At 40.5% G+C, this 25,354-nt stretch overlaps 1 protein-coding gene across 1 annotated transcript; it reads right to left on the bottom strand.

Moving 5' to 3' along the window:
• Positions 1–24,122, bottom strand: CLTRN (collectrin, amino acid transport regulator). Its single transcript, XM_071431144.1, has 6 exons — positions 23,252–24,122; positions 22,817–22,875; positions 16,962–17,047; positions 9,776–9,892; positions 6,466–6,660; positions 1–2,435 (listed from the first exon to the last, which is right to left on the bottom strand). The coding sequence occupies exons 1-6, from the start codon at positions 23,316–23,318 to the stop codon at positions 2,285–2,287; spliced, it is 675 nt and encodes a 224-aa protein (XP_071287245.1). The 5' UTR covers positions 23,319–24,122; the 3' UTR covers positions 1–2,284.
• Positions 24,123–25,354: the final 1,232 nt, after the last annotated feature.

Genomic DNA, 25,354 nt, shown 5'->3' with positions numbered 1-25,354 from the left:
TCTCAAGATAATTTTATTTCAGTATCATATAGTACAATACAGGAAAACAACAATTCTTAATCTGTAGCTTGAGGTTGCTCTTGCACTACTAAGCTGTTCTCACCAAAATCTTTCACAGGTTCTTGCAGAGGTGCTGCAGACACAGCAATCCATTGTGGTCACACTGAGGTGTAGCTATCGTTCATGCAAAGAATGGAAAAGTGTGAATATTTAGAAATGATGGGATCTGAGTTACCTCAATAAAACTTTGTCTGCATGAGAGACCTTGGAGCAACAACTGAGGCAGTAATAACAACACTGTACTGTATATTTCCCCTCCAACACTGGCAAGCTTCATCTTCAACATTCCTGTGAGAAATACATCCACATGTTGAGGATGGTAATTTTGAAGCACTGAGATATTATCACTAATAACCAACTTTATTAATCCTTTCCAGAATGGAGCAGCACACACTGGGACACAGAGATGATGCAGTCTTTGTCCAGAGGGACCCACCAGCAGGACATCAAAGGCAACTGTGACAAATGACACCACAGTATGCAAATGATTAGTGGGTTCCATGGCTTTATTTTGTATTTGGCCTTCCTCTCTCCTGCCTCTCCTAACCTTGGGCTTCCCTTGCTCAGCTTTCCCCCTTCACCCTGCTGCTTTCCCTTCTCCTTCCCATTCCTCCCTTTCTGCTGACACTGGTCCTAAGAGCCAGTATTGAGACAAGTCAAAGGTGCTCAATACAGCCAAAAGCCTGAAGGATTTCCACCCTGGGAAACAAGAAACCTTTGTACCCTTCAGGACACTGGATGGTCCTTTATGAGCACTTTTCACTCTGTTTAAGCCTGTTCCTGTTGGTGAGGAGTCTGATGAAACAATCCTAATAAGCAAAGAAGTTTTCCAATATTGCCTCTAGACATGACACTGGAAACAGGATGGTTAATGGTCAAATCCTGCCTCCAGTGATGTGGGCAGATGCTTAGTGACTGCATTGTATTTTGCTTCAACATGCTTCCTTCATCTTTTTACAGTTACCCACACACAAAACTCTCCTTTTCTGTTGACCAGTGCTTCTGAAGACAGCCAGAATTTTATCACTTATCCAGATCAGGTGCACCAAACTCAGCAGTTGGTGTTTCACATTTTGAATCCTTTCAAAAGTTGTCTACCTATCACATGAACATGAAGGTTCATCTGACCCCAGGCTGGCTATGTTGGAAATCTACTCTAGTTTTATTATTAAAAACTGTAAGCAAGACATTTCCAGAGAGCTGTTAAAGACTATTTACAAGGGCACGTAGTGACATGACAAGGAGGAATGGCTTCAAACTGAAAGAGGGCAGGTTTAGATTAGATATTTGAAAAAATCCTTTACTGTGAGGTTGTTGAGGCATTGGAACAGGTTGCCCAGAGAAGCTGTGGATACCCCACCCCTGAAAGTGCTCAAGGCTGGAGTGGATGGGGCTCTGAATAACCTGGTCTAGTGGAAGGTGTCCCTGCCCATGACAGGGGGATTGGAATGAGATGGGCTTAAGATCCCTTCCAACCCAGGCTGGCCTGTGATTCTATGATTTAATGAGAGCTGGGCCACAAAACACTGACTGCACCTGTGGGAAATCTGGCCTTTGTTGCAACTTTTAATTTCAACAAATTTCAGAGTTTTGCAAATTTCCAGTTCACATAATTTGTAACTTTGACAGTTAAGTGAAAAACACTGCTAGTACCAGATTTTTGCTAGCCCCAGAGCTATATATGATCCAGGTATTTTGACCTGGTCTTACAGAGGCTGTGAAAGCTTTTTTGTTTCTCAATAAATGAAAACTTTTATGCACTGATGACTGTTCCATCTAAAGGCATACTACATAGCAGCAAACAGAAGTAATTTTACAAAGAAACTTTTGCATATGGCTTGAAAAAAAATCCATCAAGAATTGACAATGACAGATGATCTCCCCAGTGACATTCAGGAATAATGCAGTTTCACATTTATGTCAGGAAAAACAAACAATGGAAATATTTAAATAATCATTAAAAATGAGATGCCTGGCACAAGGCAGGTTCCAACCCTGGTCTGAATCTTCTGGAATCTTTTCTGGATATTATCTGAGGCCTTCTTATTTGCATTGCTCATGAAAAAGAACTGTAATGGAAGTTCACCCAAACAAAAGGTTCTCTCAAGGGAAATCACGTCAAAGGACATTTTTCTTGTCTTCATGTTTGACATTCAGGAGTAGTGATGAAAAAAGGCAGGCACAGGAGTCTTTCAGAAATCCACCAGAGAGCAGTGGCAGCATTTCATAGGGATGTGAACCGGTCATCATCTGCTGCAAAGACTCCATTAATGTGGCCTGCTTTTAAATCCAGGGCTTCACAAGGAATCCCATTTTCTAGTGTCACTTCAACTTTCTCTTCTAAATTTTCTCTCTCTGTTGACTCTTTATTCTTTCTAAAAACAAGAAAGAAAAGATCATCTTATTCAGTTGACCTGTAGCAGTCCACCATGATCCCACAGAAAGAAAACTGCATATTTAGTTAGAAGTTTGTCATAGGTTATGCTCCTAAAGGCACAACCCAGTGTACTTCCTTGCTGTAGTAAATACACCAGATGGGTGTATCTAAATGCAATAGCTGGGAGACCCACAGATTGGAAGCCCTAGTTTAGCAGTTTGAGCTCAGAACTGGAGACCAGAAAACCTTAAGTAGATATGTTTTAAGTACGTTTTAAATATTATTTCACCTTCTTATTCTGCAACATGACTTGAAGGTGCAAAAGAAAAGCTGGAGCAAAACAAAATTTGAAAAAATCTCTAAATCTGTTTGGGTTTTTTTACATCAGAAAGGTCTACACTAAGCATGTAATCTGACCCTGCAATGTATGTCATAGATCACACCCCATGATCTGTACAAAATAAAACATATTTTTTAGAAACAGATCAGTCTTAGATTAACTATAGCCTCCAAATGTGGAGACATCCATGACATCCATGATTACCTTCCTCAGAATATTCATGATTACTTTCTTAGGTAATCTCAATGCTGCAAATCTGCATTTTTTTTCTTCAAATTTCATTAGTAGCCACCTTCCTACCCAGTATTTTATACTTTTGTTTTCTAGATCAAACAATTGCATGGCTTTCACTTTTCCAGACTCCAGCTGTCCCAAAAACATAACAGTGGTTGAATAAAATTCTTTACATTTAAAAAAACCCTAAAAAATATTATCTAAAATACAATCAATTAGAAGATATAATAAACAAATATCAGGTCATGATGTTCCTTTAATTCCAGATTTATTCTGACCTTGGGAACAATTAGTTCATAGTTGAAAAACCTGCTGTACTTTATGGCCTGCAGCATCAGCGGTTTCAGAGGACAAGAAACTCAAAGGTCAGGTGCACTGCTTCTTCCTATCTCACAACATGCACTGTAACAATCTGACTCAGGACAACTGTAAAAATCTGACTCAGAGTAACTGTTAATGACAGAGATATTAACAATAATAAAATTTTATTGGCCTTTGGGAGATTCTTCACATTACAGACTTGTTAAAATAAACTTGGGGTGTAGTAGCGGAAACCTCTGACCTCTGGCTGCTCTCACACTGATAAAAAGGAGTGTTCCATAACACAAAACTGTGGGGGCAGAACATAAAAGTTACTAAGAAGGAGGTTTAAAAGAAATGAGAGGAGTAGAAGATATGTGAAACTCATTACCAGAGGAATTCAGAGAAGCTAAAAATTTCCATGAATCCAAGGGTGACTCAACGCCTTAAGTTAAGGGAAGTTAAGGGAAGAGCAAGTTAAAGGAAGAGAAAACATACAAGAAGACCAAATCCAGCTCAGGGAGGCCCACACCCACAAATTAATTCCTGGTAGAACTAATACAGGGAAAGACTGTGTGCTGACTCTGTTTTCACTCTTCCCAAGGCAATTTTTATGGCCCCTGCTGCAGATAAAATTTTGGGGGATGAGGGGAGACTTTGGGCGAGTTCAGGATAGACTGCAGAGGATGATCCTGCCCTGGGCATGTGGCAAATCTATTGCTGTAGGGGGAGGTGTCCTATTGCTGCAAGGATAGGAGAACAAACACAAGGCTGGGAGACAGTGTGTCTGACCCAGCAGAATTCACTGTAGGCACTGAATTCAGCACATCTCTCACTTCAATAAATGATGCATGAGTCTAACTCAATACTGAAACTCTTCCGTAAGCCAACTCCCCTTCCCTGACACCCTGAGCATGGACAGTCTGGAGCACGTGCTTTTGGTCTTATCTGAACTGAGGTATTTACATGGCATTTTAAAGGCCTTTAAAGACAAAATGCCAGATTTATGAGAAGATGACACCATCCCAGGGGTCAGATTTCCAACACAGCTTACTAGGCAACAGGGATCCCATTACGTAAGCTCTGGACAGATCTCTAAGAAAACTAATTATTGAACATGCTGAAGCCTTTGAAAACCTGGTCACTTACTTCACTGTCTGACAAAGAGATCAGTGCTTTTGAAATCCTTTTCTCAGATATTTTTCTTTTTCCAAGAAGCCAAATAATCCAGACCATCCCTTTTACCTTTCCAGTCCTTGCAACAGTAAATAGAAGAAATATATGCTTGGTTTACCCTCTCTCTTAGTTCCTTGCCCCTGCCTGCAGATGTTATTGATGTGAAAGGAGGGTTACAGTTCAGCCACAGATGAGCCTGCTCTGAGGAAAGGTTTTATGTAATGGTAGAGTAGGGAAACAGAGGGAGAAGTGGAAAAAGCATAGCAACTAAAAGGACTAGAGCATGAGACAGAGAGGTGCAGAGGCAGACAGCAACAAGCCATATTAATGGCAGTGTGATCATAAGAACATGCAGTTTACACCATATTGAGGGGACCTGCTCAAGCTCAGCTGAGTTATTTTGAAAATACAGGGGGAAATCCTGTCTTTCAGCATGATATGAAGCACAAGTGATTATTTTAGCTAGAAAAATCCCAGCTATTTATCCTAGTTTATTTTATTACACTTATGTGAAATGTTCAAAGACTCCCTTAAATTTAGCCACTATAAAGAAACACAGAGCCATGATACCACAGAGAGCAGGTATGGATTTCAGGTAGCAACATCACTCAGTTTTACAGAAGAGGTTGCCTATGTTTAGGGCATGAAATAATTCAGTCCATGCAACATGGTTGTGATAGGACTTTCACTATCCACAGATTCCAAATACCTTCCCAGACTCTTTCCCCAACAGCATCTTTCATTTATTGTTTGCTGAATTTTGTGAGTTTTTTTAGAAAACAGAAAGATGTTTTGGAAATTCATGTAACTCCTCTGATTGAAAAATATAACTGAAGGGATTCTGACTACACTACTAATGGTTCTCTATGAGAAGCACTTAACATTCCCAAGTGTTGTTCTTCTGAGGTCTTTTAACATTCTTCAAGGTAATAAAAAGGCAGGAAGAAGAAGTCTCTGCAACATAACACTTTTTATAAATCAATTCCTTTTTCTGATATATTTGGGGATACAATCCATTATACAGTCAATAATTTTGATATTATCTGGTTATCAGCAGGAATCTACTGGTTTTCAGTTCTTCTGCTGTTCCTGTATGATCTATTGCCGAAGTCATTAATTTTGTGTAAACCTAAACTCTGTGGCAGCCAAAAGCATGGTAGAAGCTGAACTTCTATGGCAGAATCTCAACTCAGCTGAGAAATTTCTATTCCTTATGCTCAACTCAGAGCCAGCAGAGGTGTCAGCATCAAAACTCCACCTGCTCTCTGTGTTGCTCCCACATGCTCACACTAGGGAAGGATGAATACCCTTCTCTTCTTCACCAATGCCACCAGGGCAGAAATGGAGAGGAAAAGAGAGTATCTCTCTCCTACCCCACCAGTAAAACTCCTAAGCTCATGGGGAGATCTGCCCAGGAACCTGTGAAGGGCTGCGTATTTTGAGCTCATCAGGATGTGAATGATAAATGAAACCCTGCTCTGTTCTGGTGAGCAGGCCCCCTTCAGCCATACATTAATCATTACTGTGTGCTCTACTGAGTCTTCTCCAGCTGCAGCAGCACAGTTTTTTTAGCCCTACCAGCTTTTGACAGTACTGCCCTGGAAGGGACACAGTCACTGCCAGCCTTCCCCCTCCTGGTAGCCATGTGGGTGGTCTGTGAAAGGAGACTCACCCCTGGCACAATGAACATTCACAAGAATGACATCAATTGTCTTTTTAAAGCTCATCTCTAGTTAGGTGGCCTCCAGGATCATAGTCTTACACTCTCCATTTCCTCATTACATCATAAAATTACTAAGGCCTTACAGTTAAAAATTTTAAGTCTTTTCCTCAGAAAAGGAGAGATGGGTTATCTTTGCCTAGCTATGGAAGGATGTACAGCATTATCTGTCTGAGGCTGCTCTGAAACACAAAACCAGCTCAGCTGACCTAACTAATCAGTATTCCATTAAAACAGAAGAAAGGCTAGGCTGCTTACTTCTTGTGTTTCTGAATCCCTGAAACAATGAGGAAAACAATCCCAGCCACAATGAGACAAAGAACAACACCAAATACTATAAGCCAGACAGGTGTAGAGGGTTCCACAGGAGGTGATAAGGTTGAGGTTATCTTCAGGAACTGCAATGTTTTGTCACTCAGGAGGAAGGCATTGTTGATTCTGTTCCGGTTCATCCTTCAAGAAAAAGAAAAAAAACAAAAAAAACCATCACAACTCTTTATAAAGGTATTTTACAAGTTAAAAAGATAGTAGAAAATAAAAGGATTTTTCATGAATATGCTGCAAGTTAGGCAGGGCAGAATGTCATCCAGCATGATGAAGAAAAGGATGTTGTCCACCTTTAGGGGATCAGCCTCTTCTCTCAGGCAACAAGACAAGAGGACATAGCCTCAAACTGTACCAGGAGAGGTTCAGGTTGGACAACAGAAGAATTTTCTTCACTGCAAGGGTGGTTAAGCATTGGAAAAGGCTGCCCAGGGAGTTGTGGAGTCATCATCCCTGGGGGTGTTCAAGACACAACTGCTCATGGCACTTAATGCCATGGTCTGCTTGACACAGTAGTGGTTTGGTCGAAGGTTGAACTTGATGACCTTGGAGGTCTTGTCCAACCTAAATAATTCTGTGATTCTGTGATTTCTGTGATTCTGTGATGTTGGCAAGATTACACAGACCTTGACTATAAAAGAGACCTCAGTAATCCACAGACCCCCCCACACAGAACATTTTGAGCACCAGACTTTTGTATGCATTTATCTGAAAAACTGGGAAATACAGATGAGACCTGAAGTACAATATTATTATTTATTTCTGGTTTGAACCATGTCCTGAAGACATAGCAGGTTGTAAGCTGTAAGGCTGGCTCTGTTGCCTTGCTCATGCAGCAATCAAGTTTAGCACAGGAGTGGCAGATCTACCCTTCAATGCTTGCAGGATTTACTTACAGCTGCCCCCTAGTCCCTCAAACTGAACCATCCTGCATGTTATGGGCTGGTACATCTACACCTGCTGCTGCAGATTTTCTTAGATCCATGAGGCATAGGATACAACCTGGTCTGGAAGAATCCCCCTATGCCAACATGTCCTTCTTCCCTGCAAGATGCAGCTAAAGGGATTTGTACTTTCTACTATTTTTTTCCATTTCCATAAGAGAAACTGTAAGTCTGAGAAATATGCTTTTTCACAGAAGTAGTACAACTGCTATCCTTTAGAGGATATCTTCACCCATTTTCAATGCATGTAAGTGTTTCACTGCCTGTAAGATATTTCTGGATCTAAATCTATGCAGATTTAAGAGTCTTTAGAAGTATCTTTCATTAGCTTTTTCAAAATGTTAAAAATTTTTAAGCAAATGGATTACATATATAGATCTTGAGAGATTCTTTTTGATAGCAGTTGTATGAATTAATGCAGCTCTTTCTTGTATACAATTAAATTCATTTACCACAAAGCAATTATTTCCTAAGAAAAGATGTATGGGAAATACGGGTAAGATTTAACAAATTTCTCTTCTTGGAAATGATAATGTTTGGCTGTCCCTTAAACAGGAAGTTCTTAGCCTTAATGGAAAGCCAGCATTCCTGGACAGGACTGAAAACCATGGCATGTTTTAAGACTCATAATTCCGTAAGCTGTCTGCCATTTGGAAAAGATTTCCTTACTGATATGAAAGGATCATTGTGAACAGCTGAAATAAGCATTGTTTACCCTCATCTAGTGCCTTGAGTTTCAGAATTATGTGCTGAAATACATGCAGGCAACTACAAGTGCATTTCATGTTTGTATATGCATAACTATATCTCGTGTATATTTATGCAAAATCTTGAATATCATACAGAGCTCTGATATGGTTTCCCTTCCTCTTTATTCTTACTTTGTAAGAATGTCATACAACAAAATTGTAGTCCATGACTAGTGCTATGTGCTACCCTAGCATGAAGAATTATAATAAAGGAAGCCTGCAACCAGAAGCAATTAAACAACCAAAAAAAAAAACATTTTAGTTTTATAGACCATTTTATTTCTTGTTTTTAATTTAGGTAGGAATTAAAACTTTTCATAAATAGCATATTCTTTATCAGGTGACAGACAACAGTTAAAAACCAAACAATAACACCATCCAATTTCTGTGCCAAACAGGGCACATAAAAGACTTAAATAAATCAGCTTATGCTACTGAATGTATCAAAGAATAACAGAAATGCAAAACCCCCGCATTCCAGCACTCTTACAGAGAGCTTCAGTGAATAAATAATCTGCTTCCTCCACTAATGCTATGAAGCTATTGTTTGGTGTCTCTGTAGGAAATAGTTTAATCTGCTCATAAGCTTAAATTAATCTTTCCAAAAGAACGCATACTCATTCATCAGGAATTAGGCATTACACCTCCATTGCGATAACACGAATTTTCAAGACAGAACAGAATGCCTGAAAACAAAGAGATCCATTTTCCACTCCATGCTTGAGAAATATATGTGTGTTATGCTGCTTGAGGGACTCATCCCTATAAACCCCTGGTGCAGGTTTTTTTGGACCATTGAAGTCAGATTATCCCATTTTTTTCTTTTTCCCTTGTCAGCTCCAAATTCTTCCTTTTACTTGCTCCAGAATGTGATAGTAGAAGGCAAAGTGATTTGTAGTGCACTGTACTTTGTACAAGCAATGCTCAACTGAGATATTGACTGGCATTCTAGAAGGAGCTGGTATGAAAAGAATGTGAGCACAAGATTGCTTAAACCAAGCTGGGACACAGCCAGCTCTGCTCATGAGGAGTTCACACGAGCTCTTCTCACGTGAAAGCTGACTTCTAAATTAAGTCAGATGAATTGTTAGTGAGAAGCACTGAAAGGGAACCTATGGGCATTGGCCCAGGTGTAGATGTGCACATACCATGCAGTAAAAGCTAAATTCCATTAATCCAACCCAGAAAGTGTGCCCTTCCATCACCTCACTGGGAAATGTGATGAGAGGTGGATGAGAGCAGTGTGCCACACACTGGACAGCACATCACAGGTGGGGCTCTGGAAAGGGATTAGATTTCTTCAGAGTCTCCAGCATCAACAGAGACTCTTTCCAAAGTTATAATCCCAAGGCTCACGTTGTTTGCATTCTGTGGGACTGTTAAACATCCTCTAATCTCACATTCATTAAAGAGTACTGTGCCCTCAGTGTTTTAGCAACTTGGATTAGTTCATCCTTAAAGAGGCAGAGTGCTCATTCATAAAAGGCCCAGAGAGAGAGAAAACATCCTCAGAAGACAAGGAAGAAAACATTGCAAGAGCAGTGACTGTACCTGATGGCTGCCTCTACCTCACTTCCAGGAACAGTTGTCACATTTTTGGAAGAATCTGTGACCACAAACCAAAAGGACACCCGGTCTGTCACATTGCAGAGCAGCACATTGGAAATTCTGCAGACAGTTAAAACAAAAATCATCATTAAAGAAGCGTGGAATTATTGAAATGTTCTAGATTTTCTTAAAATATTGCTCTCAATTAAGGGGGAAAATTTCTTATTTTTAAAAAAGCTAACAGTTAATACTCAAGAAAGAAATACCACTCACACATCTCCCATTTCCAATATGATTTTAAAGAAATCAAGCTTATGAAGACCAAATCAGTCTTCAAACAAATTTCTAAATCTATTACAGACTTTCGTGGTTTTAGACATACATTTAGCATAATCAAATGAAAAAATACATATTTGAATAACAATCATCATTGGCTATGACAAAGGCCATATAATGGAGGAAGTGCATTGGTGAACTAAGAATTCAGGTTTTGACAGCCAATACCACAGGAACCAGTCATTGAGAATTGCCTACATGATTGTTAACTGAGTGCAGTTCTTCTACAAGATACATTTGTTGGAGGGAAGATCAGTGCAATTGATGTTATAGTTTTTGATATCTTTGTTCACAGTCAGGCACAGAGTGCATGGAACAAGTTTAATTTAGTCATTATAGTGGCACCAGGCACCGGCCTCTTCCTTTTAGCTTATGCTGTATCAAATATTTATATTATCTATTTTAAAGGAAGATTCTTCAGTTTCATGTGAAGTTAAATGTGGAGGGGCACAGGCAGGCAGCTTCTCATGGCATACTGAGAAAATAGTCTGCAAAGTGCCTTTTAAACGCAATTTTTTTTTTTTTCAGATTTCTACTGGTAAATGGTGGAAACATCAGAAAACCCTTCTGGAATGACACAATCACGAATATTTAAGCAGAGGAAGTGAAAGCCGACCCGTTCCAGGACCGGGACCGGGACAGGGCCCGGGCGCGCCCCGCGCTCTGCTCGGCAGCGCCGCCTGCCGGCCGCGGGCAGCACCGCCCCGGGCCCGCGGGAACCGGGACTGGGGGCGCTGGGGGCACTGGGAGGGCTGGGGGCACGGGGGGCACTGGGGGGGCTGGGGGCACTGGGGGGATTGGGGGCACTGGGGGCACTGGGGGGTCTGGGGGCACTGGGGGCACTGGGGGGGCTGGGGGCACTGGGAGCACTGGGAGCACTGGGGGCACTGGGGGGACTGGGGGACTGCGGGCAGTGGGGGGACTGGGGGTGAGAGGGACGGGAGGGTGAGAGAATGCCCATGCCTGGGCATTCCCCATCCAGCCAGGGATCTGCTTGTAAGGCAGATCACAGTGCCTCATTATGGATATTTTGTAGAAATTTTTTACTTCCCGATGAAAACTTTTTTTGAGTGATGTTTTGTGTGCCCCAGGTAGTGCAATAGATCATTTTACAGAGGTCAGTCTGTCCGTCTATCTATCTATCTATCTATCTATCTATCTATCTATCTATCTATCTCATGAATCATAGAAGTGCTTTGGCTGAAAAGGACCTTAGAGATTTATTCCAACCCTCATGCCATGGGCAGTGAGCCTTCCACTAGACCAAGCTGCTCAGAGCTCCATCCAGCCTGGCTTTGCATAATGCCATGGAAGGGGCATCCACAGCTTCTCTGGGCAACCTGTGCCAGTGAGTCACCACCAGTAAAGAATTTCTCACTAATATCTAATCTAAACCTACTCTTTCATTTTGAAGACATTCCCATTTGTCCTGCCATATGCCCTTGTCAAAAGTCTTTTTCCATCCTTCTTGTAGGCTCCCTTCAGGTATTAGAAGGTGCTACAAGGTCATTCCAGAACTCTCTCTTTTCCAGGCTAAGCAAACTGAATTGTCTCATCTTTTCCTGGAAGGAGAGGTGCTCCAGTCCTCTAACCTGAGAATCACAGAATATTCTGAGTTGGAAGGGACCCACCAGGATCATTAAGTTCAACTCTTATGGGAGTGATTCACACAGGGAGCAAAGTCACAACCTTGGCATTATTAGCACCATGCTCCAACCAACTGAGGGGGAGCATGCCCATGATTTCATTTTGGCTCTTTGGAGCTTGCTCCAACAGTTCCATATCCTTCCTGTGCTGGGGACCCCAGAGCTGGAGGCAGCACTCCAGCTGGGGTCTCACCAGAGCAGAGCAGAACAGAACAGAACAGAGGGGCAGAATCCCCTCTCTTGCCCTGCTGGCCACACTGCTTTGGATGCAGCCCAGGATGCAGTAGGCTTTCTGGGCTATAGGCATCCATTCCAGAGACATATGAAATAAAATGGAAAGCAGTGATTTTGCAGAGCCAAAATGACCACTTTTACCTCTCTAGAACAGTATCAATTTTACAGAGAATTTTTATGGATAAAAGAGGAAAGCCATCCTCTGGAATTTGAAAAGATGTTCACATCAGTTGCTGGCAACAGTCAGAAGATGAAAGCAGATTTATTCTTTGCAAAACAAAAAGAAAGCACAAAATTTACAGGAGAGGGGAAAAATGCCTACTTTTAGCTGGTGGCTGACAAACTCTTGCTGACTTCACAGAATATTTAAAATTGTAACTGCAGAGGAAGTTTTCTATCTCGGTGTTTATAACAGTAGGACCCAAAACTTCATGTTGCCAAAGCTCCTAAAGCTGCAGTTTCTGTGGTGCAATCAAAAACTGGGCCAGGTGGAAAATGTGAGTTGGTGTTGCCCTACAGATGTTCTTCAAATGGAGTAAGAAAGATTGATCCCCAAAGAGAAAGATAAAGGCAGCCAAGGACTGGCAGAACACCCAGACTGTCATACCCTCATTCAAGGACTCTTCAAGCCAGGGTCTCCCCTAAATTGCCACATTTTTTTAGCATGAGACAAGGCATTCAGTCACCACAGGGGTAGTAGCATCTCTCTGTAGAACAATCAGCACTGAAAAAAGGGGCAGCAAGGACTGCACTAGGATATGTAAATTTGGCTTCTTTTCTTTTCCCTGTTCTCTCTAAAATCCCTCTCAATTACAAGCATCCAAACTCTGGTTTCACCATCACCACTTTTTCATCAGGGGAATACAAATGCCATAAACCCTTCCAGGCCCCAAAGAGAATAATCCCACTCATGAGAAGTTCAAAGGGAATGAGTAAACACCAAAACAGACTGGTTCAACAAGCTCCCATGTGGCAATTTCTGTTCAGTGGTGCCCTTTTTTTTCTTCCATGCCATTTGCTTGCAGGTTTGATTCACAACACAGATGCCATCACACTGTATAGATCTGAGAAACCTGGCTTCTCCAGGCACTAATGAAGTGTATTTGTAAATATATATATGTGGACATTTTTTCCTTTCCTTAGCAGTTGATAGACTTTTCACATGGGATTATAGGAGACTGTTATCATCAAAATGACAAAATCCTGGTTTGGCCTTATGGCACCATGGCAAAAGTCCAAAATTGCATTTCCTTTAATGCACCAGTGAGTAGAGTGCAGGAAACCCTGGCAATTCCTTGGCCTGAAACACCATCATTGCTCCTTATGGAGATTTAAATGATTGCTTAGGGGTAAGAAAGAGCTGTCAGAGAGTCAAAGGGAGCTGAGTGCCCACAATGGCTGTTAGCTCATGGAATAACCACAGTCCCCAAGCCCCAGGTGCCTATCTCCAGCTCTCCCAAAAGCATCATGCCTCTTCCAACACAGGGCTCTGCAGCTGCAGCTGCAAAGAAACATTCTTTTCCTCCCAGCAGCCATGGGATTACTTTGATTTAACAGCTTTACTCCAGACTCTTTATTTTGTTGTTCTAAATGGTCACAATATTTTAGTATCAAAAAATAGCCTGTCTTAGGAAGATGGAAAATGTTGATGATTTTTTTTTTTCTGATCACTTCTGATCGCTTTTTTTATCTATAAATGGGAGAAAGATATACCAAAAGTAGATTCTGTTATTTGAATGAAAACAAATGTGTTGACATTCTTTCTGCTCTAAAGATTAACTAGTCTCAGGCCCAGAAGAGATGCATATTATTTCAAATGAGTCACAGATTAGAGAAACCAGGGTTACTAACACAGGCTACAACAATAATTTTTTAACACTGAGAGATCAAAGGTTGCCTTATGTAGTTCATGACCATATGAATTGAGAATCAATTGAAAAGCCATATATAAAGCGGGAAATAATGGGGTAATAATTCTCCATTGAAAAAGAAATATCTATTTGTAACTATTAATAGTTACTGAGTAATGTGACTGATTGTACCTTTCTTGTGTTTTGTGCAAACTTGAAAATTTGACAAGCCTTTCAAACATTAAACACTGCTCCATGATTTATTAAATTTCAGTTTGGAAATTAACTTTAGAGAGCTCGAGATGTAACGTGCAATCCTCCCCATTCTGTGCTGGGTCATTCAGTGGTTACACAAGGGCAGGAACAGCACCAGCTGCTGTTTGCAGCAGCACATCAAAATGCTTGTCATCACAGCCTGGCTTTTATTCACCTTCAGAAACCTAACAAGAGGTGACTTCAAATATCAAAAATTATGGGGCAGACTGCAACAATGGCTATCCTAATCCACCAGACAAATTATTCTGGGGCTTGATACAGTTTTCTGAAGTTAATGGCATTTGTGTCTCATGTGGAAGTTAGTTGTGGCTGTGAGTTACTTCAAGGCTGTGAGTATGTTAGAAATTAATGAGATTTTAAAGCAGAGGTTTGTCACATCCTGGCTATGGCCACATGCATAATTTATACCCTGGCAGAACCAGTATTTAGTTACATAAAATAATAGTGATCTTTTTCATAGGTTTTATTTTGAAAAAAACTTCAATTAACCAGATGCAAAATTTCCTTAAGTTTAGATGCTACCAGAATGCAATCACAGGCAATTTGTTTGTCCTTATATGACAGAATAATGGGTCATTGGTCTTTTACATCTCCTGAAGAAAATCTGTTGACATTTTCCTGCAAAAGCTCATGTAGTGAAATGCAATTTATTTGCCAGCAGTGCAATGTAATTTATTTGCTACAAGCTCCTGCTTGTGCCTCTCTCTTCACCACAGTGAAGTGTCCTCACCAGCTCTGCCAAGGGGCTGTTCCTGTGCACAGCATCTGCTGCTCCCTCTGGGATGCAGGCTGCTCCCATACCTCCATGCCTGCTGCAGAGGGGATGGAGCAGGACTGCCTTCCTTCCTTCCAGCTGCCAGCCACTCCTTTCCTTTGTGGGGAAAGGAGTGTGTTATTTCCAGGACATCTAACAGGATGGAGGCTTTCACAGCCTTCCTGCTCCATGTAACAGGCAGATTATTTGAGGTGTACTGGGAGGTTCATCCAACCTCTCCACCACTAAACAGGGATTCTGAGGTCCCTTGGGATTTGAGAGAGATCTGTGCACAGGAGACTCTTCAGCCTGTTGCCTAGGAAGTTGTGTCAGATCTCAGAGCTGCACAGCTCCCCTTCAGGTGGCATGCTGTCTATAATGACCCCAAAGGTTTCTCTAAGTCCTACATGAGTTATCAGTTGGACTGATATTCTCCAAAATACACCCATGAGGGGTGTACCCAAGTTATACCCCATGAGAAAGTCAGATACCATCCTAAAAAGAGGCGAAGAGCCCCACAGCAGGCTGATTCCAAATATTATACTGACTTCTCTGACCAACTTAGTAGCAGGGAATTATTGATGTATGCAATACCACCTCCAAACTGGAGTAACACTGGCATCATCATATTTGTCCCTAGGAAAAACTCTCTAGATAGGAAACTGAATTAATGAGTATAAATTCTATGATTGCCCGGAGTGGGTACAGATAACTGCCATTAAAACTTCTACTCCTTCCATACTGGCTTGATTTTTTTCCCATTCCTGCAGCAACCTTACTTTAATCTGCAGAAGACCACAGTGTTTGAAGAGAAAAAAGATCACTTGCTTCTGACACAGATTTTTGCTGTGTGAAAGCAGCATGACTTTGAAGGAAGAGAATAATTTTTAAAAAGGACCCAGGACTAAAATAAGTATACAAAAGTGAATCTTTATGGAGCAGGTGCTGAATGAAAACTCTGCTGTCTTGAAAACCTGAGAAAAGCCATACATAATCATCTGTAATTAGCCTGTATCTTGAACTAATTTTTTTAAGTGCCATTTTAATTGGGTTGAGTAGCACACTTGGCTGTTTTTGTTAAGCTTGATGTAACAGCTCTTTTGCTCAAAGGAGACCACCTCTGAGGAATAAAAAGGGAACAGCAGGAATCAAATACTCCTGTCACATGGAGGGGGAAATCCTCTTTTATTTAAGAGAAAGACAGCAGCCCCAATAATCTTCATGAAACTAAAGTTAACTAATCTTTTCAAATGTGGAATATGCTTCACCTGATGCAATGACAGCCTGAAGCAGTTTTATTTTTAAGTAAATTGAAAACCTTATCCTTGTTAGCCTACCAGAACTGTCAATCTTTCATTTCAGACTGAAAAACAATAAAAAAAAATAATAGGCCTATGGAAATGCACTTACAAGGTTTTTCTTTTAAGAAAGATAAGAACATCCTGAAAATACAGCTTGCTAAGTGCTCTGTCTAATCTGGTATCTAATTTCATAGAGTAGCAAGGATCAGAAGCCAGCAAAGAACATTCAATACCTCAGGGTAGATTTAATCCCAAAACCAATTAAAGGCTGATTTCTATCTGCACTACAACATCTGAGACTTGGTGATGGTAGGTAACTCAGCTGCTGTGATACCAGGGATAGGAATGCAGAGCACAGCACTGGCACAGCTATCCACCTCCCAGAGCTCTGAGTCAGCTCATCTTCAGCACAATGCTGAAGCTGAGCTCTAAGGAAGGATGCACCAGAGCTGCTCCCTCAGAGATCTGGGCTGCCTTTTCCGACCTCCCAGGGTGTCCCTTCACCTCCTCCCAGTATGGTCTCCAGAAGGTGCCAAATCTTCCTGCTGCATTCTGCTGAAAGTGAACTGGCACCACCCCACTGAGATCCACAGGGACACTGGTTCAAAGATTGAACATTGTTGCAATGGAGACAGTGTGATGTTGAATATGTAACTGGGTGTCAGAAGTACAGTGGAACAGCCTGCTTTTAGAATCTCTATCTAATGATTTCTCCAGCTCAGTACAGCAGAGGACAGGTCACTACATGCAGCATTGTTAATATGTATGAGGCAAATCCAAGCAGATGCTTACTGAGTTGTGCTCTTGCTGGAATATCTCCTCATTGCAAAAGCCACCATTGCTTTGAAGAGGTACTCTTCATTAGCATCCCAGGCATACTGTAAAGGGAGATGAAAAATAATTAGTTTCAGCACCAGTGCTGGCAGTACACAGAGGGAAAAGAGTTGCTGAACTTGAAATGCTGTATTGATCAAGAAAATGAATAAATTCTCTGGTTGTGCTAAGAAAATGAATGCCCATTATTTAGTGAGGACAAAGGACTTTTTCTAATGGAAAAAAAAAGTGTAATAGAAGCTGTAATATAAATAATATAAACTGCAAAGAATGTTTCCAAAAATTGAATTAACTGAATATTTCTGAATGCTGACCAAACTGGAGATGTAAAGTTTATTATACCAAAGACTAGACATGTTATTAGAATTCTCCCCACACAACTGCACTCATAGCCTTGCCTCTTTTGCTAGAGAACTCAGTTAAAGTAGAAAGTTTAAATTCACCCTCTAAGACTATTTGGCTCTGGCCAAAAATAATAATAAAAAAACATTGTTTAAGGTAGTCTCTGGGAGTTGGACATTAGGACACCAGGAAATAAACTGAGATTGCAGCCTTATTGCTGCACACTGTCCTGATTACAAGACGACTCAAATATATTAAAAATTATTATACTGCATGTGAGATAAAAGAGAGAAAATAGCATCCTTACTACCTCAAAAAGAAGAAGAATGTAGGCTCCAAAAACTGTTCTCTGTTGTCTTGATGAAAAATCATGCTTTCATAATTTAAGTTTTCTGGGACAGCTTCACTGGGTTCCCCTGGGCTTTCACTCACATATGCAATTCTAATGACCTGTAAGAACTGCATCTATTACATTCTCATAACAGGAGCCATGACTGAGGCATACTGATTGAATTTCTTCCCCTTTCAGCAGATTACAAAGATTATTAGTTTCTTGGAATTATGTTAAGGGAGGTTAGAAACAGCTTTCTTCAGTCAGTCAGAACACAAATCTAATCTTTACGTTTCAGCATTAAAAAAATCTGCTCTGTAATCATCCAAACCAGAAACCCAGTGGTGTGGACACTTAGCTCTGTCCTCAACTTGGACCTACTTTTTATGGTCCTTTATAACACATTCAAAAAACAGCAATGTACACCAAAAAGCAGTAGATAGCATTGAAAATTCCAAATCTTAATTCTGGTTTTTAATTTCTGATTTTGGGTGCACAGAGATGCAACCTCTCCATAAAAAAAAAAAAAAAAAAAAAAAAGAGAATCCAACTTTCCAACTTTCAGGTATCTGCAGCCTTCATCTTGTACTGACATCCTGGGAAACTGAACAGGGATGGATGGAGTAATTTAAAGGGCAGAAAAGTATCTTATTTATCATCCCTAGATGAATATTGAGTGAAATTGGCTCTCTGAGATGAGATAGGACAAGGACAACAAAGCTGAGGCAGCAGACAACTTGAGCAGCACCAAAGTGCAGCTGCACTGCTGAGAACCTGGGCTCTGACTCATCACTCTTGCCTTGTGAATGAAGGGGATTGTGATCATACTGTGATAATGCTTGCCAACCTGGGAACTAAAATTGAAAAAAGAACCCAGAGAGAAACTCCTTGGAAAAAAAGTTATAAAAGTATGTGTTTTGATCCCACTGCACTGATGAAAATGTGACAGTAATGAGAGCAACTAATACTGAAAGAAAGAGATTGTGTAGTAAAGGAATTAATACAGATTGGAGCCATAGAACTCTTTATCATCATTTTAAAGATATCTGTATTTAAACCATGAAGCACAATTTGCATCACTAAAAGGGAAGATCTGTTTTTTCTCTGTGTGGCACTATTGACTGAATCCCCACATGCCATCTGCAGTCTTTGAGAACAGGTCCAAAAGGACAGAAAAGACGTCATTTATTAGCCAGTGAATTAAACCAGCTGTAGAGATAATTTAATCAGTTGTCTTGAAAATAGATAATGATGAAGCACATTCCATTTCATGCTCACATGGACACAAATACAATGCAGCACTACCAAGTGCATGTACTCGGTATGTTTATGTTTAGTGCAATGCATATATCCATGCACAATTTGTCACAGCTCTCATAAATAATGCAGCAGCCTAGCACTTCTTTAAGCCAGAGTAGCAAAAAGGGTATCTCAAATCAGGGAAGATAATATATAGTGAGGAATTCCAGGCCCAGTTGAAAGAGTAGGAACTTCAAGAGTAGGAAAAGAGACAGAATAAACAGAAAATTGTGAGAAAGAAGGGGAGGAGACTGGCAGAAAAAGCTCAGCAGAAATCAAGGGTCTGCCTGAGTCAGAAGATATTGCAGACAACCTTCTGGGCAGAAGGGCAAGAAGACCTGAGAAAATGGAGACTAAACAGGAAGTAGAGGAGATGGACATGGCTGTGGGCTCCAGGTGAACAAGAACCTCTCTACATGACTGCATACAGGAATATACAAGGGGGAGGTAACATAATGAGGAGGAAAAGTAAGGCCAGAACAACTTTGAGCTAACAAACTGTATGAACTCAAGACAGGTGGGCATGAATTTCCAGGAAACTGTTTCTAATCAGCAGCTTTCTCTGATCAGAGGTGCAAAGAAACCTTGAATGATTTGGATTGGAAGGGACTCTGAAGATCATCTAGCTCCAACCCCCCTGCCACGGGCAGGGACACCTTCCACTACACCGGATTCATTCTATGATGGGGCTTTCTCAGCTTCATCTTTAACCTCCAAATGCAAAGGCCTGGAGCACAGCTGATGACTGAGGATGTCCCTGTGCACTGCAGATATTGATGCACACTTTCTGCTGCTCTAGAGGAAACATTAAATATGATTTGCAACCGTATTTAAATATCATTTGGAACCACATGCTGTAAACGTAACTGTTATCAATGAAACACTACATGATGGTATCAGAACTGTTAAATTTACCATCTTCATTGTGCTACAAAGGGACCAACCCAAAAACATTGTCTCAGTTGTACTTGCATCTTTTATAAGTTAAGGAGGAGCAGAATTGGACACAGCTAACTGTGAAAGGCAGTCTTAAATGCCTCTTACTGAATGAAGATGATGAGATAATGCATGAAAGATGATGAGATAATGCATGAAAGATGATGAGTGTAGGTTGCTGATGGGGTGAAATGCTGTAATAGTGCTGTAAAAGACCAAATTTAGGATATGAGAATATAATATTACAAGATTGCACTGAGCAACCTGGACTGATTTCAGTGTTGACCCAGCTTTGAGCAGGAAAGGACTAGAGACCATCCAAGATCTCTCCCCTCCTGAATGGTTCTGTGCTTAACTTTACAGCCATTCAAACTGCAGAGTGGCTACAGACACACACTTCTGGATCCCATCTGGTGGCAAAACACAAGGTGTATGTCAGCCTTCCTCCTCTTCATCCTCTACCCTGGAAGCAGCCTGAATACAAGAACCAGAAGGGAAGTGCACTGTCTACTTCATCTGGCTGCATTCCCTGAGGAGCCAACTCTTTGATTCTTATGGTGAAAATGAGTGGTGACACCAAGTTAGAGAGACTTGTCAGTGCCCATCACTTCCTCTCACTCTCTAGTTGCCTCTGTCCCTTTTGAATTTTCTCTCTACCCCTCTTCTGGTTCCATGAACAGAAAGCAACTAGTGACTAGCAGCTATTCCAGAAGCCACTCATAAAGTCAAAACCATCCTCAGAGAGCCTCATAAATCACCTTCCATTTAGGCCTACAGGCCCTGTGTTTCCTCCCACACATCAGCAAACAACACCTCTGTCAAGTACACCCATTATTTGCAAATAAAATGATAACAGCTGAATACCTATTGCATCAGAGCTGGTCTTTCCAGCTCCATTGTGATAAGAACTAAATAAATACACCAAATGGAACTCCCTGCCTCAGAGTACAGCTTACCTGGTGAACAAATCAAAAATTGGTGTCCTGTTTTCATCAGTCTCACACACAGGGGATGGAATGCACTACACCATGAGAAAGCCTGCACCAACCTATTTCCTATGACCCTGAATGTACACTGGAATTATCTTGCCACTCCTAGAGAAAAATTTCCACAGCATCTTGGCTTTCCATTATCATGGAGCTTCAAGTGACCTGGAAATGAACCAAGCTGACCATGTCCTGCTGTGACACAATGATAGTATTACACTTCTCTTTGCTAAAATAAACAACACAAAGAAGTAAAGTGCCCCAAATTCTTTAATGAAATGAATTTCAGTTTCATAGTAGTTTTAGTTTTCAATTTCAGTCATTCACAGAGAATGACTGTGAAAAGGAACTACTACCACCTGTGTATTTAATAAATGGTTTATTATTTGTGGATGATTTTCTATGGCATCATCCCACTTTCAGCAAGCTGTTGTTCTAAAATACTGTTCTTGACTGCCCCATTCTTTGAGCTTTCACACACTTTGTTCTATGACATAAACAACTACAAAAAACCAATAGACTCCTCAGTTATGGCTTTTTTTCCCAGCAATACAAAGAGCCTTCAAGGGTAATGATTTGTCTCATACCCCTTTTGAGCAAAAAAACAAAAAAAATTATAAATGATCAAACAACCTCCCCTTATTTTGCTACAGCTGGAAGAGGAAAAGGCACTAAAAAAGGGCATTACCAGGAACTGCAATTTTTTTTCTTTGCTACTACATTGACCCAAGATTAAATAAAAATACTAGCACTTATCATCAAGAAGAGCTTTAATAACGATTTTGACATATTTTCAGCCATAGTATTACTCTATTTTTAATTCTTAAAAAAAACCCCTAGGCTCGCACTACTGTTTAATTAAAGTCTCCCACCCAAGAGAATTGACTTCACTATGAATTTCAAGACATTTACTTTAGCAGGTATCTTAAATATTTCTTTGTATTTTGTCTGGGTTATAAAATTACCAGTGAAATTTCAGTCCCTGCTAATGTTAGTTTAAATTACCTGATCTTTCAAGGTAATTTTAGAACAGCTTCTCCAGTCACAGGGAGTTTCTCATATCACCAGTCTTTTAAAACATGTAACCTACTGCTTTTTGTTTCCCAGGGCTCATAACATGATCAGACTTACAGTGGACATGACTGTCCAGGATGTTTCATACCTCATTTTCTGCTGAGCCCTCTTAACATGCTGCAGATTTGTTCCAAGTATTCTAAACTACTACAAAGTACTGGGCTCTGACATATTAAATATGCTTTAGATCAGGAGGGACCACTCAGTCATCTAATGTCCCAATCTCTTACATAGCTCTCATTGCTCACACCAGTATTTCTACATTAAGCCCAAAGATCTGAATTAAGCCACCGCATTTCATGAGACAAGCCTGTGCACCACAGGCAGAGAAGAAAGGCCATGATCTGCAGCCCTCCATTAGCAGGGAATTGATGAGACATGCTTGAATGATCTCTACAGTTAATGCTTGTCTGAGAGCGTGATATAAAGTCCCATTTCATAAAGACCTAAAAATCTTTTCCTGCTTCTCTTCCTAGACATGCAGACTTTACAATTAGTACTCCCAAACAGAAGTGCTTTTCCCAAAATGCAGACTTACATTTATGCAGCACTTCTCATGTATAAAGTGTAACATGCCTACTGCTTTTCCAGGGAAAAAAAATCTTTGACCAGAAAATTATTTTTATGAACAAACAAGCTTTATATTTCTCCTAAAGAAAGACATTTCAAGAAGTGGGCTAGTCAAATGTCAAGAAATGGAGGCCTGGATCATGACATGAGCAAACTATTACAATTAACATTGCAGAATAAATTGCTTGCATTGCATTCACAAATTTTACAGTACACATTACTTCTATTTTGGCAGATATTGAGTTAGGAAGAATATGTGAAGATATTTTACTTACTGCATTATCTCCCAAAGCTGTTTTGATACTAATCCGTACTTTGAAAGCATTCTGTGCATCTGACAAAAGAGAAAAAAGCAAACATATATTGGTAGTCACTCAAAAGAGGATTTTAAATCATTTACTTCCCTGATTATTTCACAAATGTCAGTTTCTAAATGTGTCTTAAGAAACCACACGTTTAGGAGAACAGAAGTTACCTGCATGAAAATAAATCCAACACGGTCTCAATGAGGTTACAATGACCTCTTGAAGTGCGACCAACTTCCATACTTAATTTGCAAACTCATAAAAAAAAGAAGTGAATACTCAGCATTTCAATCTTCAAACTGAAGACCACCAGTTAAAATAAAAATCTTAGAAGCTGGCAGCTTTGTAGTCTAAACTGATAGCTACTTTACCTAAAGCAAGATGGGAATCAGCTCCAAATCTTACCTGGTTTGCAGAGCTCAGCATGAGCAATGGCAACTACAGAAAGTATAAGCAGCAAAGCCCGTAACATCCCGTCAGCATGGAAACGTTGAGGCAAAAAGAAGTGAGTCTCTCCTGTAAAGCACTCTTAAACTTTGTGTGACCCAGGATTAAAGCATCAGGAGCACAAGTGAGCGACCAAGTAAAAGGTTTAATAATTAACCCCCGTTATTTTAGCTAAAAACAGGCACTAGAAACAACTGTCGTCTGTTAGTTATTTACTACCTTTCTCTGTAGTAAAAAAAAATAAAAAAAAAAAACAAAACCAAATAACTGCATCAAGTATTTAATTTTCCTTATTCCTTTTTAGAAAAATATAACATTTTACAGAGTGTTCCAGGCCAATCTTTTTTTCTCACAGGCGTAGTGTCAGACACACAAAGTGTCTGTGGCATGTCACACCAGAGCATCTGGCAACTGCTCCCCACAGCAGGTGAATCTGAAACTTGGCTGCCACTAGATCCCAAAGGAAGCTGCCACCTTTCTTCCAGGGGAAACTGTCTAGCCCCACTGAGGGTCCTTGAGGACAAAGGAAGACTGGGCATCCTTTTCACTTCACCAAAAGAAATGTGTGATGAATATAGAATACCTGGACCCAAAACCAGGGCTCAGGCATTGCCCCTCACTTTCCCTGTAACCCACAGCCCTTGGAAAGGGCCAGCCTGATGGGCACAGTGCCAAGTACCCCCATCCAGCTCCACTCCTGTGTCCTTGCTCAAGCCCAGCAGAGCAAATGCCTTGCTCTACACAAAAACACCTTACATCTGAGGCATTGCTTTGCCTGAAAAGGACTGCTACATATAGGGAGAAATACTTTTTTCCTGTCAGGGGCTTATTATGGTAGCAACTAGAATAAGCAGAGGTGCAATAAAAGACTTAGTAGGAAGCATGTTGAAAAGGAATATTTTTTGTTTTGTAGACATGACCCACGGTGTATATGTGTACACACACGTGTGGAAAGATTTTCATCTTGTAAAAGATGCACAGAATGCTTTCAAAGTACAGATTAGTATCAAATGTTTAGCAAGACAAATAAATAAATATGGAGGAAAAAGAATTCAGAAACTGAAATGTATTGCAGATATTTGAACAGTGTCTGCAATCTAGGCAGCAAGACAGGATTACTTTATTTCATTATGTTGCTGTATTCCCCCTGTAGCCACTCGGATTAATGGTTAGTTCCTACCTTGAAGATCACTTCAGAATTACTTTCAGTTGGTCCTTTAGCACCAAGAAGTGTGTCTTGAGACTGCAAACCCAAAGAGCTTCACATGAATGACAAACAGTAAGAAAATCTGACTTAACTGTGGGCTGAATTTATGAAAAAAAAACCCCAATATTTACTGCATTAGATACTCAGACTTTTAGGTAACAGAGAACTTACTGTTTCCGTAATTTAAACTGGTTTTATAGGCCACTGTTAAAGGACTTGATAGCCCATCTTTAAAAGTCATTCACCAAGTTGATTCCCAGGCACCTCTTTGCTCTCACTAGGCAACCCAGCCTGGGTACAAAACTATTGGATACATTATCTGCTCAGATGTTCAATCTATGCCTATGAAAACAAAAAAGTGATGCATTCATTTCTAATGACAGCTTAAATTAGCATGCTGTGTGTATGCACATCAAAAGGAGCACACTGAAAAATATACAGATATATGAAGGACTATCAGGTTTCTGTAGCATTTGTAACTTAGAAAAATCTTAAAAGAATGTGAATGCAGTCAGTTTCATGGTAAATTCATGTGCATTGCTTCAATAGCAAACACATGAACTTTTTTGTACCTTTGGGGAAAACACTGGAGAACTTGGGAAGAGAGAAGAAAAGCCAAGCACTCTTTCCCTGCTGCCAGAAGTCAAATGGAACTGAATGTGATACACAGCATCACCACTTCTTCCTGCTGTAAAACACCACAAATCAGTTCTTCCCCTCAGAATTGCACGGAGCCAGTGTCAAAGTACAGCAAAGGGACACGACACCCAGCAGGAACAAACTCAGAGGACATGACTGGATTCCCTGATCAGAGCTGCTGAATTCCAGCCAGGATGGTTGATTTTCCCCAATTT

Source organism: Agelaius tricolor, unplaced genomic scaffold (assembly GCF_023055355.1).
Source record: "Agelaius tricolor isolate 1412-34295 unplaced genomic scaffold, bAgeTri1.0.p SCAF_7, whole genome shotgun sequence".
Lineage (NCBI taxonomy): Eukaryota > Metazoa > Chordata > Aves > Passeriformes > Icteridae > Agelaius > Agelaius tricolor.
The sequence above is the reverse complement of the archived record's forward strand: the minus strand, read 5'-3'. Positions and strand labels throughout refer to the sequence as shown.